Source organism: Bombus pascuorum, chromosome 1, assembly GCF_905332965.1.
Source record: "Bombus pascuorum chromosome 1, iyBomPasc1.1, whole genome shotgun sequence".
Lineage (NCBI taxonomy): Eukaryota > Metazoa > Arthropoda > Insecta > Hymenoptera > Apidae > Bombus > Bombus pascuorum.
Window position 1 is genome coordinate 4,867,616 of NC_083488.1, and position 15,199 is coordinate 4,882,814.

The 15,199-nt window shown below is 28.9% G+C and overlaps 2 protein-coding genes and 1 long non-coding RNA gene across 4 annotated transcripts; 1 reads left to right on the forward strand and 2 right to left on the reverse strand.

Moving 5' to 3' along the window:
* Positions 1–3,374: 3,374 nt before the first annotated feature.
* Positions 3,375–5,186, forward strand: LOC132913751 (uncharacterized). The gene is made up of 2 exons (XR_009659436.1): positions 3,375–4,036; positions 4,283–5,186. It is a non-coding gene; the product is annotated as an uncharacterized LOC132913751 (long non-coding RNA).
* Positions 5,187–6,172: 986 nt separating this feature from the next.
* On the reverse strand, positions 6,173–12,200 carry LOC132908215 (tetratricopeptide repeat protein 7B). The gene is given in 13 exon segments (XM_060962045.1): positions 6,173–6,527; positions 6,628–6,719; positions 6,803–6,907; positions 7,013–7,251; positions 7,340–7,779; positions 7,847–8,025; positions 8,098–8,286; positions 8,371–8,830; positions 8,973–9,102; positions 9,389–9,571; positions 10,866–11,034; positions 11,145–11,296; positions 11,884–12,200. Coding segments are annotated over 13 exon segments (2,595 nt in total). The 5' UTR covers positions 12,008–12,200; the 3' UTR covers positions 6,173–6,394.
* A 216-nt stretch (positions 12,201–12,416) lies between these two features.
* On the reverse strand, positions 12,417–14,963 carry LOC132908333 (KICSTOR complex protein kaptin-like). 2 transcript variants are annotated; one of them, XM_060962397.1, is made up of 7 exons: positions 14,207–14,963; positions 13,864–14,129; positions 13,586–13,752; positions 13,339–13,511; positions 13,171–13,249; positions 12,818–13,109; positions 12,417–12,735 (listed from the first exon to the last, which is right to left on the reverse strand). In XM_060962397.1, the coding sequence occupies exons 1-7, from the start codon at positions 14,460–14,462 to the stop codon at positions 12,664–12,666; spliced, it is 1,305 nt and encodes a 434-aa protein (XP_060818380.1). In that variant the 5' UTR covers positions 14,463–14,963; the 3' UTR covers positions 12,417–12,663. The 2 variants fall into 2 exon arrangements, with proteins under 2 accessions (XP_060818380.1, XP_060818293.1); XM_060962310.1 differs by having other exon boundaries at positions 13,339–13,526.
* Between the last annotated feature and the right edge of the window lie 236 nt (positions 14,964–15,199).

Sequence of the window (15,199 nt, forward strand, 5' to 3'; positions counted from 1 at the left end):
GCTTCTCCTCTGCGAAAACCCTGAAAAAACGACTGGTTTTTAATTGGACAAATGGGAAGAAGTAGGAACGACACGACGTCCAACGTAGAGAACGGTCGTCATAGACAATCGTGCAAATCCGCTTTACATGCGGGGTGGGTGCGGTCGTGTTTACAGGACAAGTCCGGGCGAACTAACCAGGCCTGTGATTGGCCGACGCGCACCTGCAATGCGTCAGGCAGCCGCGCGGACTGTGCCGCCGCCGGCTACCGGGTCAAAGCCGGGCTTCCCTGCGAGAGATGGCTCGAATGCAATGGTCAATGAGCGCGTTTTTCGGCTGCGTTTAGGCCCTACGTCTCTCTCTTTCTCTCTCTTTTTCCTTTTCTCTTCTTTACTATATCCCTTCTCTTTCCTCTCTTTCACCCCTTTGCTATCTTTGTCTTTATCTTATGCTTATTTCCTTCTTCCATTTTACCTTTTCTCTTCTGCCTTTTTTTCTTTCTCTCTCTCTCTCTCTCTCTCTTTTTCTCTTTCTTTCTCTTTTTCTCTTTTCATTCGCTTTCTTACAATTTCTATATCATTAGTCTCCTAAGCCCTAAGCTATCGTAGCTTATTCTACTGACAAGAACAATTGCTGCAACGATATTTCGTTCGTTTGGTATCATAATCCCGATGACATTCGTCATTTTTAGTCAGCTTCCGATTTCGACTCCAGTTTCTGGAATGACCGGAAATCCGTATCTTACATGACAGTCGTCAGGTGCAAAACAGGTTCTTGAGTCTGCTTCGCTGTCTCGTCCTGCGAATGATATTGGGTCACGATGGATTAATTCTTACAGTCTATAGGAAACGTTTTCGAATACTTTATCACTGAATCAAACTTCTTCATGCCCTAGAGAGTTGTATCTTCCATTCGTTTATCTATAGTAGACATGTTAATTGATATTTGCATATCTTTACTAATTTAGGTAAATAAAGCGAATTGGAATAATTTTTTAGTAATATAAATCCTTAGCTTTTTCTATTCCTTGAAGTTCTATTTTTCCTTACGCGCGATTTATAAAACTTTCCATTGAAATTTCGTATTACAATAAAATTTTTTCAAAAAATTCATCGATCCTGTTCTCACGTATTCTCATGGAAAGGAAATATTTGGATGGCCTATTTCACGTGGACCATCCCTTGCGTTAACCCCAGAAGTGCTGGCGGTTTCAATGTCCTTTCATAGCATCGGTCGATATCTTCTTAAATAAAAATAATGCGCGTACACGTTCGTTGGATAAAAGAATATAGTGCGATTAGGCGAATGCCGTTTTCAGGCCAAGAAGCAACTATCGATTGTGATATTTAATTCCCAAAATTTATTCCTTGCTGCAGTTATTCGTAGATTCTTTTTCGGGTACGATACTGAAATTAAAATTCGAAGATCAGAACGTGAGACAAATTGTTTTCGCGTTGCCTCTCGAAAGAGCTTTTATCATCGTTGAATTATGCAAAAAATTTTAGCTCTTCTTAGTGCTTTAGTTCCATTTTGACCTGTATAATTTTAGGAGGGTTTAACATTCTTAATGGTCGGAGCAAAAGATATGGAAATAAAGTGAAGAATAGATAAGTACGTAGACAGAAAGAATTTGATTTGTAAAAAAATTAGCATTCAGTTTTATACGTATGTAACGATGTGCATAAATTTAATTAGATTGCGTAGTATTACATCAACGGATAAACACAATTTAAATTGGCATGATACAATTTACAACACGTTGTTAATTCATTTATTTACGTTTTTCATATATCAGAATAATTTATTTATTTATTAATAATTTCATAGGAATATCTAATGACATTGTAATCTGCTTCGAATAATTTATCATATAGGTACGAATTGAACGTAAATTTGTGCAATAATTTTTAAAAATTTAATCTGGTATAAACTGTATTAAAAAATTGAGAATTTAACGTTTCTTACTTTGATGATGCATTGTATAATAATTAAGGTCTACTGAAATAGAGATAGGTAAGTCAATCTTAAACTGAATTCTGTATTAGTCAGAGTCATCGTAAGAATTACGAACATCTTAAAAAAAAAGGATGATGAGTTAGAATGGAGACGGAACACCTTACTAAAAGGATAGATATTCGATTTACGAGAATGTATCGGTTGATTACGTTGAATACGATCATCGCATGACGCGCGAGAGAAAAATGTGAATGACGAGTCCACGATTCTATGCAAGAGGAAAAAAGGAAATGTCCAATAAACCAATTGTTTCTGTTGCATTTGCAATTAAAAGGTTCCAGGTAATTTCAAACGTTACAACGTTTCAAACAGAGTTATTTTGTTTTTTTATTTCCTTACGTCAACGGTATGTCCAATATTATGTAGCGAGTAATTCGTCAACTGTACTTCACATAAAAATTAGATTTTCCAAGACCAAATAATTAAAATGACATGTATTCATTTATCGTAATCAATTATTGCTACTTAAGATTAGTACTAAAAGACAAAACTGCATTCATTAAAGAATTTGTGTACATAATTCCTTCTTAAACCGGCACATTTATAGATAATCGACTGTTCAATCATTAAAAAGATAATCATAATATTATACTTGAATGTTATACATATTTTGATATTTATCTAAGCATGATACATAAACTGATCTTTGTTGGACATTTTTGAAACAATTACATTTAATAACCTGTAACATTTATAATTATAAATTTTAAATTAATTCGGAAGCGAAATAAGTTATAACTTGCATAATTATAACATATAATAAAATAGAATCTCTCATATATTATTTTAACTACATATTATATACTGTACTGTTATGCCATGTTACGTCATACAATATAATCATATATCAGTTATGCATTATAAGCTTGTCTATCTTATCGTTTACCTTGCTGCATCTACTTTTAAGATTAAAAATATAATTGTAATTGTATGAAATTTTATTTAGTTACATAACCTAGCTCCCTAAATTATGAACTAGGTGCGGATAAAGTGATCATTTATTAACTTTATAAGATGACATACATAGTCGTTAACTCTTTAAATGTATAAGATGAGATATATGGTGTATTGCAAAATGTATAATATAATTTATACTATTATGATAAGAAAAAATTAATTAAAGGTAAGTACAGATGTTGTTTATACATAATTCGAAACATTTCTACAACATATCATTTTCCTGGTCTATTGAAGAAAATGAAGTAATATCTTAATAACACAATATTTTTGCTATATCTGTTCAACTGTTGCATAGTGTAATTACTATTTAATATTGATTATCATAATGAAGTTGTAATATGGTTGCAAGTGCAGCTTTCTATTAAATTCTAATCTAGTCACGGTGCGATAAAATATAACACGGGTTTTCTTTATCGACGTGTAAATGACTTGTTCGCTTATTTCCTGTATACTAAAACTCTTAATTCATTTAAAATTACGATGTCGCTTAAGTATCGATATTCGTAAACTTCGTTCGTATCTAATAGATAATTAACAGTTTCGCTGGTGGCCGTGACCGATATGCGGTAACGCCGTCGCACGATGTTCGCGATATCAATAATAAGCGATGAGCATGCGTGCGGCAAAAAAGAACGTTCACGTATGTAGCTACTTAACGGAAGTGACGATTCCTCCACGCCAATTTTTTGAAAATATACCAAGGTCACCTTGGATTTGTCAAAAGAACCTACGATATAAAGATCAGTATCAGTAACAAGCATAAATACATCTTGATCATAAAAATATGAACGAGATATCTGTTTAAATGAATTTTTCATTCACCGTAATCCTTTTCCCAAAAATTTCTAACAACTAACCACATAATTTCAATCTTTTTGCAATAATAAGCATTAACTTCTATTACAGAAAAGAAAAAAAGCAGAAATTGGTTCCACGATATTTCTGTACAGCTATTGCCTCATATTTTGTAAAAGTACGATATGTAGAAAATAAAATAGTTGCAGAAAGAAACTAACTACTGTAAAAAAGAAACCATTTAAATATAAAAAAGGAATATTTTCATTGGTTAGATTTAATAAGGTAAAATATCATTTACTTGAATATTTTTCGCAATGAGTTTTAGCATATTTTATTCTATTAATGTATTATCAACAAACAAACAAATTTTCTCCACTCTAATTATGTAAAAAAGAATCACTGACTTAATTTACGTTATTTACTACTATCCTTTGTAGCATGCTTTTTCCCCCTTTTATTATAAGTGTATTTAAGTATCTTGTACGTTAAAAAAGATGTCAAAGTTCCTAACCTATATAATTATTACAGTTGCGTCTTTCATACGTTCGGTATTACTACATCTTTATAAGTTCAATGCAGTAGAGCCTTGTAACCCTCTTTAGGTATCGTTCGACCAGCATGAAAAGAAAAAAGGAGTAAGATGATAATAGTTGGTCGATTGTATTACGCATAGCCGTAAGCTCTGCAGATGCGTGATGCGCTAAACGTGACGCGCTACGACGTTCCGCGGGTTAACAGTATCTACGGAACACTGTTTTTGGGCATCGTTACTGGGAAAAATCGATGTTCGACCTGATAGGACACGGAAAATATGGATTCATGACGCAGTTCCTCAAAGGGCCTAGCTGCTGTTAAACAAGGTTTTCGAAAAAGTTCTGTGGCTAAGTTGCAGTGAGCCTGCGCACGAATAAACGCGCAATGCGACACGCGATAGAATAGGACAGGGAGTCTCGTAATCTCGTTAAAAAGAGACGGAACGGGGGATGGAGAAGCGCACAGCGGCGTTCACGATTAACGGTAAGGAAGGGAATTTAATGGGTGTCACGGCAAAGAATGTTAATTTTATACCTTACGTACATCGATGTAGCGCCTAATTGGTGTTAATTTCACAGAAAATACAATATTGAAGACTATTTCGTGTTCAATTTACAAAATAATGTTCATTTTCAATCGCTTTATATTCGAATATGTATCTGATACAGTAGAGGATGCTGTCTCTTTATTGTATTCGAAAAAATTGAAAACTTTATGCGATTATTAAATTTTCTGGATTGCATTATTAAAAATGTTAGAAGGTTCTTGTTACGTTTTATTTTTAATTAATGATATTGCAAGCAATACTTATACGTGTGATTAAGGAAATAATGGTATTATATTCGTAATATCAATATTGTACTAAATAAAAAACGTTTGAATTCAGTTTATATAGAAATATTGTACGATAGTTTGTTGGTATACAGTAAGTTTCTAGAAAAATTCATCATTCACCAATGTGAAAATATTTTATGAAGTCTTCTGAGTAAATTAAATTTTAATGATTTTATCGTGAAGTTACACGAATTTTGTATTATATCATATATATAGTATAAATTGTATCGTAATTATTGTCATTTCTCTAATACTTCATGTATATCTTTCTCCATTTGTTTCGTTTATTAAAATTCTTTTGAAATTAAAAAATATGATATATATATTAAATTATATATAATTATTAAATTTTTATAATATTAAATTTTCAAAGATATTTATTTAAAAAATATTACTTTATAGATATTTGTAGCAAAATTCTAGAATTTATTTTAATCAATCAATATCCACTGTAAAAATATTTCTACCGTAATAAATTATAAGGGCACACATTCAACTGTAACTTGTAAGATGTTCAATAAATTTATTTAACATTATCTAGCAGCTTTAAAAAACCCTTGCCTTCAATCACAATATGTACAAACAGAAGAAAATAACCTAAATTGTAAAATTTTATTTAAATTACTTTTGATATAGCAAAAGTCATAGTTCTTCTAATTTTAGATAATTTTTATGCATCTTTAATAACAAAAAGTAAATTGATTTATATTTAACAAAGTATTTTTTAGCGGAACGTAATTTTTACGAAATAATATTCCCTTTAGAATGTTTATTGAATAATTATTCTACAGTCATTTGGTTTCAACCTTAATATTTTTTTAATTATACATTAACAATATAGCGTTAAGGTATAGAATAAATATATAATAGTAGAATATCATAAGATAAAAATAGTGTAACAGCTATAATGTATAAAAATAAATATTTATAAACGTATTTCTAATATTTTGTTTTATATTACCTAATATAAATATATCTATAAAATATCAAAAATTTATTTGTAGAAAATGTTTAAAATTAAATATTACAAAAAATCTGAAGGAATAATAATTTTTTATCATATAACTATTTCTTTATTAGAGATTTTTACATTGATTGTTGATAAATTATTTGCATAATTCTAATACTTTTTAAAGAATTCATTTATTTGTACAATAATGCAACAGTTTAGAGATAAGCAGGTACTATTGCCACAAGAGCAAACAAATGCCAATGTTGCACAATAAATTGTGATTTGTTTTTAATTATATTTAAATAATTAAAATTTTAAATTCATTCAAATGTAACTGGAATCGAGAGAATTGGTAATATTGGATTTGTGGTTTCCACTTCCAATGCTGTTGCCATACAATCACTTGCTGCTTCTACTTCACCTAAGGATTCCAACACTTTTCCCAAATTATACCTACAAATAAAAAGATTTAATTTGGCTAAAAGTATAATTATTTAAAAGTTACACCATTGCACTTTCAAATATAAATGGAAATAAATTAATATTTTTATACCATGTTTGATGAGAATTTGGGTCAATTTTTGCAGCATCCCGTAAAGTTTTTTCAGCTAACCTTTGACTTCCCAAATAGTGATAAATTAATCCCTAATAATAAAAAGAATCGTTAAACAATTTATATTATTTCACACAGTAATAACTATTATTTTATAAATTAAAATAAACATTACCAAATGTTGTAAACTTTTGATATGTGATGGATTAATTGAAACTGCATTCTGATAACATTGCTTTGCTTCCATATATTCCAATTTATATTCATGAAGAAGACCCCGCTGGAATGAAAAGTAGCTTCAATACATTGTATCATGATAATGAAGTTATGCAAAATAGAAAGCAAACTATTCATCTTTAGTTTTTTGTTTAATAATATAACTTACTGTATACATAATATGGTGACTTAGTGGAAAAATATTCGTGGCTTCTTGTAAGGAAAGAACAGCACCATTTGGCTGATCTAAAACTAGGTATACTTCGGTAAGTAATAACCAAACTTGTAATTGTAATAGCCATGCTCTTTGTGGTCCAGGCTTTGGGGTAAAAGAGCTAAGTGATGATGCAACTTCAGATAAGGCTTGTTCTACTCTTGAAGCAGCTAATGATTGTGCATGTACAGAACCTATTTAAAATTTTGCTATTTGAAATTTTTATATAAAACAATTTAATCTTAAAAATTACAAATTGGAGAAAAGATACTAAATACATACTAGAGTCTTTATCAGACATTTCAGAAGCATACAATTGAAAAACACTTCTTGTTTCACTGCGTTTCTCACTGTGCTGTTCATTACAATTAGCATTAGTTTGATCTTCATACAAATTTTTCCAAAGTAAAAGCATATGTCTTATGGTGAACAATGCTTGTTCACCACCGATACTTTGTAATTCGAGATGTGCTTTTATATAAAGAAAATTTAAATTATCTGGATATTCTTCTAACACACTGTTTATTAGATGCAATGCTTCTGAATATTGCTTATGTGCCGACAGCAGTAATACCAATAAATGCAAGGATGGAATGTGTTCTGCCCGAAGATTTAACGCAATTTTTACATGAACCATTGCGTCGTTAATTTGTCTGTTAATTGCATATTCGTGTGCTAAATAGTATTCAGCTAAATGATCGTTTGGATCACACTGTTGCGCCCTATTAAATAAATGTATAATACTATAATATGTAACTTATTCTTTATTTTATATTTAACTGTACATACTTTTGAAAACATTCTAAAGCTGTTTTGGTATGGTAAGTTTTATCCATTTTTACTATAGTGTTTGTAGCAAGAATGCTATGACCAATACCAATATAGAGATGACATCTTGATTGCATTCCTTGAGAATTTGATGTTTCTCTTTGGAGTGCTTTTTGACTCCATTCAATACCTTCTTTTATCTATTTTTATTCAAATATACTTTTAGTATATTATTTTATGTAGTTTATTTTATAGGAAAACATAATACTTACCATATTTAATTGTTCATAGCACAACCTTGCAGCTAAAAGACAAGGCATTACCTTTTGTGGTGATAATCTTGCTACTATTTTCAAAACTCTATATGCATGCATATATCTCCCCATACTAATTAAACATAATGCACACTGAGTCCATACATGGGCTTCCTCATGAGAAAATTTCATTGCTCTTTCAAATGACTATTAAGATATAAAATTGAATTAAGCTTTCATTCGAAATGAATGTTGAGTCTTTACTTTTTTTTTTTGCTTTATTCTAATTACCTCATATAGCAAATCTACTTGACTCCATCTCACAACGACTACTGTGAGGAGATCATATACTGCAGTGGCGTTTTCAAAAGCATGTATTCTTGCATCTTTAAATTCTGGAGATTGACTAAGGACAGCATCTCTAACTGCCATAGCTTCGCTTATTAATAATAACAGAATTGTTTCTTCATACTCATTTCTTGGCACAAACATATTAGGACCTAAATATTTCTTTGGCTTCCAAGGTGAATCTGAGAAAAGTACAATAATGATTTAATATTTTATTTTTATCTCAAATTTTATCATAATAACAATCGTTTTATTAATAATATTACCTGTTGAATCACTTGGTGCTTCTGGAGCTTTATATTCCGCACCGCTAATTCCTCGAACTAATACTTCTGCCAATTGTCTTGTTAAAGTAACTCTAAGACTTTGAGTAGTTGTAGACTCCACAGCAGATAAAATTTCCCTTATAAGTTATTGAATTTCATGAATAAAGATTGTTTATTTAATTGTTAAAATATTTTTTCTAAATTATATTTGCTATTACTGTCATCTTCTTGCTATCATTTCCTTCCTTGCATTTTTTATTAATAGAAACGGTTAATTACCTGTAACGGTTTATTGCACCTTGAATATTACCAGTTTGAATGTACAATATGGGTGCCCTTTGTAGTGCAGTTTCCAAAATTGGCCCAATATGTTTTGTAGAACAATACGAAGACTGAGAGGAATATGTACCTGTTGATCAAATGATATTAAGGTATTAACTACAAAACCCAAATTTCAAGTTTTGTCACATTCCACCAACAACCCTATAATATCACCTGAAAAAATGTAAATAAACATAGTTAATGTAATACTCTTATAAAATAAGTTTATTTTAATGCTTGCTACTACTGTTTTTTCATTCAGTGAATATCCCGACTACCAATCAAGATATTATTCATACATTCATTAATTATGGAACAGTAAGCATCAATTAGCATTGTTTGATGGAAAAGAATGTGCTGAAAAGAATCATCACCTGCATTGTTACTATTTACGGTAGACGTGCCATTTTGATGTTGCATTGCAAGTTTTTCTTGTTCTTGTAAATACACCAATGTCAGGTCCCCAGTAATTTCGTAACATTTGATGATTTGTTCTTGCCATTCTGCTATTTTATATTTTGATTTAGAATTTGGTGGTAACTTTTCCAAACAAAGACCTGTTGTAAATAAAAACATCTATTAAAAGGATCTATTGTCTAAGGATTGGTATGAATATAATAGAACAATAATATAATTTTTAATATTAAGGTACATATTTTTAAATACACAAATATTATATTCACAGAGAATAAGAGAAGCAACAAAAAAGAAGCACTGTTCTAAGCAGATTTATTTCATAATATTTTATGCAATACACTTACAGTTATTTATATACATTGATAAAGTTTATGATATACAAACAATCAAATTATCTACAGAAAGTATATTAATTATATATAATATGGAAAGTATGTATAAACAATTAATTTTTTGTTTCAACTGAAATGTAGTAGTTATTATTGATAAAACATGCAAAGAGTCTTTTTATATGTTGTAAAATGACTACTAATTGAAATATATATTATAAGAGGATGTCTAACAGATAAATAGAAAAAATGAATGTTTTTCAAACAGTGTGCATTTATCATGCAGCAGTTGTCAATATTGATAAGATGCAAGTAAACATTAATTTAAACAGAAGTAAGGAAACATAGTTACCATGAAGAACATCTTCCCTTTTTTGGATTATTGAAAGTAATAAAATTAAGCATGAAAATGATATTGACAAGGCAACATATATTTCAAACCTTTAAAAGTTAATGAAAATATTTTTGATTTGGACTATCATATTAATAAAAATGTTTTGTATAATGATAAAGCATACAATAACACTTTAATGGATAGTCAAAGAAAAATAAAAAAAATGGAATACACTTACACATGGCAAATAAAAGAAATAAAAATGAAGCAAAATACAAACCTTTAATTGCGTATGACTCAGCAATAATGCGCAGTCTTCGGCAGGATAAATGTTTCTCTGTGTCTAAAGTAAACAATCTTTCTTTCTCTAAGTTGTACATTAGTCGTGATATTCAAAATACAGCAAATATTTCCAAAAATCATTGCTTGTTTAAGTAAATTTTGATTAGGTATTACCTTCAGGCTGATGTACAAGATAATTTATACTTAGTAGAGATTACAAATAAGAAAAAAATATGCAGTTCTTTAAATTTTGTTAGAATAATTACATTAAGTGCAATACTGTCAAATTCAGCATATATTTAATGTTCTAAAGTACAGAATTATTAAAACAGAAATTTGTTAAGTGAAATATATAAGACACCAAACTATGATAGATATAAATCATTCCTTTATTCAACTGGCAAGCTATTATGTGTGGTATTAGAAATAATAATGCACTAGTACATACTAGCAACGTACTAAATGATTTAGATAATATCTGATGCAAACCTTTAATTGCATATGATTCTGCAATAATACGTAGGCTTCTACAAGGTAATGGTTTTTCTGTAAGTGTATGTAATTCAGCTTGTTGATAATGTTTAAGAGCTTCTTCATACATTCCCATTGCATAATGCAATTTACCAAGTAGTAAATGTGCATCCAATACAACCAAAGCCTATAATTAAAAATATTATTTATTAATTATTCATACAAAGATAAAATTATCAGATTCATAAATTTTTATCTCTTATTCAATTAAAAACTATTAATTATGATTGTAATTACTTGTTTATCTTTTTCATTTGCCGCAAGGATCAAGTATTTTCTAGTTTCTTGTAGTCCATTTCTAGCTTTTCCAATGTTGGCATCTATAGGTGGAGTTTGTTCTAAAAAGCTTTCTAATCTTCCTTCCCCACATAAAAAATTTGCTAAACATTCTAAAATCAAAAGCACCATGAATACATAGTTTTGGATATATATTTTTATCTTATATATTTCGGTATGAAATTAAATTTTCTTAACAGTATTAAAATATTCAGAAATATGAAATGTTTATTAAATATAGATATAAATGTTCATTTTTTAATACATTAACTTAAATAAAATTGCATACAATTTTCTTATTTAAGATTTCAATAACACAAAATTCATAAGAAAAATATATCTTTTTGAAGTCAAAGATAAATTTCTAAGAAATAAAAAATATTCTAATTGACAATTATTGGTATTTGTTAAAATCAGATATACTTATTAACAAACAAATAAATTTAAATTTAATAAAATGTTGAATTAAGAAGATTTATATCAAATAACATTTTACTATAATTATGTTTGACTGATATGTATGTGATTCTTATAATTCGTGAAATGACTTAACAACTTCTTTTTACATAAACAGGTTACGAAACTCGTGATATGACATAAATTGCTATAAAATTTTATTAAATCTTTTATCAAAAAGAAATCTTTAAACATATAAATATGATACATTATTTAAAACATTACAAGAAAAAGAAACATTTACCATTACTAGGGTACTGTACTTTCAGGTGTTCCGCCAATTCTATAACCTTTTTCCAATTTCCGTCCTCACGGTTTTTATCGATTTCTGATTCAATTCGGAGGGTGTGTCCTTTTTTACTAGTCATTCTAATTCACGTAGGAAAAAGAATGAAATACGCTGTTAAATTCTTTCGTAATATTCAACAAGACGTAATGTAATATATCGATCATCAGTGTTAGAAGCGTGGGCACAACATAAAAGATACACGTATGACAATTTCCACTTCAAGCACGTGCCACACTATTTTGAACTGTCTGTTATGTCACTGATTCTGCGAAGTCTAGATACGATGCATCATGAAACATGTTGGTTTAAGAACCAGCGAAATTGCGCATTCGTTTGACTGTTAATACGTGAGTTGACTAGTTTATACGAAAATATTTCATTTTTAAAACAAAATCTGCAAAATTTATAATTTAGAGTCATCTACTGACATAGATTTGCTATATTTGAAAAGTAAATAATCTTTCTTAATTTAAAAATAAACAACAATATTTTATTCTTTGACTATATTTATTAAAATTATTCAACTTTACAATTATAGTAATAATAAAAATAAATTTCCTTTTATTCTTTTTGATATTATATGTATCCATTTGTGTGTATACATACATGTATATATATAATATCAATAGTATCAAACATGTGTATTTATATTTTGTAATTTCTTGTACTCTCTTCTCAATCCCTGAAGTCTAAACCTCAATTCAAGTCTTTCTATATGACAATTTGAAGATTAAGCTATATTCTATTTTCTTCAAGAAATTTTTTATATCGCTTTTTCCACTTATCTTTGACATCCATAATATTATGCTGCAATTTATATGTCTACTTTAAATTTTTGAAGCTTTTGTCATATATTAATATTATAATTGATTAATTAATAAATTATAACCTGTAATATATGCACTCCACGTTGTGTAAGGACAATAAGTTCTTTCATTCCATCATTGGTGATATCCATATAACATATAGAATGTACAGGTGCATCAAATAATTTTCTTATGATCAATTCCCATGATTCATTTATGAAACAAAAAATAAGAACTTCTTGACCATAGGTTCCCAAGAGTATCTCATTTTGCCCATCCATATTTATGTCAGCAATACAAGAACATAAAATGCAATCAGATGTTTCACTACCATTTAATGTTATGTCTTCATTCATCCCATTATTTAGAACATCCCTAGTTATAAAAAATATGAAATTAATTTTTATAATACATATTTAAAACAAAATTAACTTACATAAAAACAACTGCATTACTTGTATTCACAACAAGAACATTTAGTTTTGTTTCTTGATCATTTAGAAAAGATTTAGAGCCTACAACAAATTGAAAATATACATTAGTTTTGATTTCTAATCAAGCTTTTTTAGGATATACAGATATTAATATGTGTAATGAATTTTACTATTAGAGTTAAGAAAAGAAGGTTTCTCAATACTATTTTGAAGTGAAAAAATAGATACACTGGAAACAGGTCTGTCATATCTTAATTTCCAACTTCTGCAAACTTTTAATTCTAAAACATTAGTTATAGCTACATTGACTAATCCACACTCACAACCGATTACTGTCAGTCTCCTAAACAAATTAAAGCTGAGTATTATTAGTTATTATAATGTAATGCATAAAGATTCGTTTCACATATATCATACCAATTGTAATTATCATAATAGTAAATATTAATCCATATTGCAATTCCTTGGATATCATGCAATTCAGGAAAGTACTTTTCAATAGGTGATTCACTGTAACTGTGATTTAATTTGTCTTCTCTGATCATATGTATTTTATAATCACTGCCAGAGAGTAACCAAACAACCTAAAATCTTAGGAAAAGTTATAATTCTGCTATAAATTAATAAAATATCATTTGCTTAAATTTCATGTTTTTAAGTATAATTAAAAGATCATTACTAATATAAAAAATTACCTCATTAGGGACATTTTGTTGGGGTAATATAGTATGATATAAATGGTACGGTGTATATGCTAATTCCACCATAAGACAATTTTGTGCTATAGCTTCAATGGAACTTCCTTCATCTCCTTCGCCATCTATAGCACCTTCTGTATATATATTTAGATATCTTTCTACAGATGTATCTGTACTTGCTTTCAAAATAGTTATTCCTATCACAAATCCATCACCGCTGTCAGACTTATTATAAGCATCAATAGATATGATTTCTGCACCACCTAATAAATAGGAACTTTTAATCAGATATAGAAAACTATTGTTTTTGGATAAAGTGTTAATATTTAAGGTTACAAACTGGGAATGTACGTAAAAAGTAGTTCTTTAACCAGTGGTCTTAAATGTAGATTTGGCATCAAATGGTATTCACAAGAATATATTTTTCTTTTCAAAGAAGCCACTAATACCTTATTGGAACCATTGACAGAACACAATTTGGTCATTGAATAAATATTTCCCTGTGATGTTAAGGGAAACCAATGTGCGTCTGTTAAATTATTCATGTTGTCTTCACAGAAAGAAATTATTAATAAACACAATAATTCGATTATCATTTAGCTTGGATTGTATCATATTTATAAAAGCAAATAAATGAAATTAAATATTTATATAAAATCATTAAAAATGTTCTTCTTTGGTTAAATTTTATTCTGAACCATAATTCATTTGTTTATATTTAATGTCCTATTTTTCTTCTAATAGCTTCAAGTTTAAATTTAAGGTTAAGAATGTAAAACTCATTTTAGGTACAAGATTAAGTCACAGATTTGTATAATTTTTGCGTTAGAGATTAAATTTTTGTTTGTTAATGAATAGCAAATATCATCTTGCATTAACAATAAATTAAGTATAAACATTAAGATACATTTTATTTGCATACATATATGTACATGTTCATTTAATATGTACTATATTTCTCTACTTTTGCCAAATATAATTTTGTTGCATATGTTTAAATCATTAGAAGTTGAGAATGTTAAATATTATTTTCTATATCGTATAATTATTTTTTATATTGAAATTGTAGTACAAACGAGATAAATAATAGACCTAACACTCACTGCATTTTTATGTTGCAAGCTTCTTTACCGTTAGGGCACCTTTATCATATTATCGTTCGTATAGTCATAGATGAGGTACTAGCGCTAGTATACACAGATCCGGCAACTCGTTCAATTTTTGGTGGTGGGAGATGTCATCATTTGATGGTGTTTTGATGTGTATTAATCGTATAGCGCTACCACAAAATCTCTCAACACACATGCGCGTCTAGCGACCACTACGCTGCTTT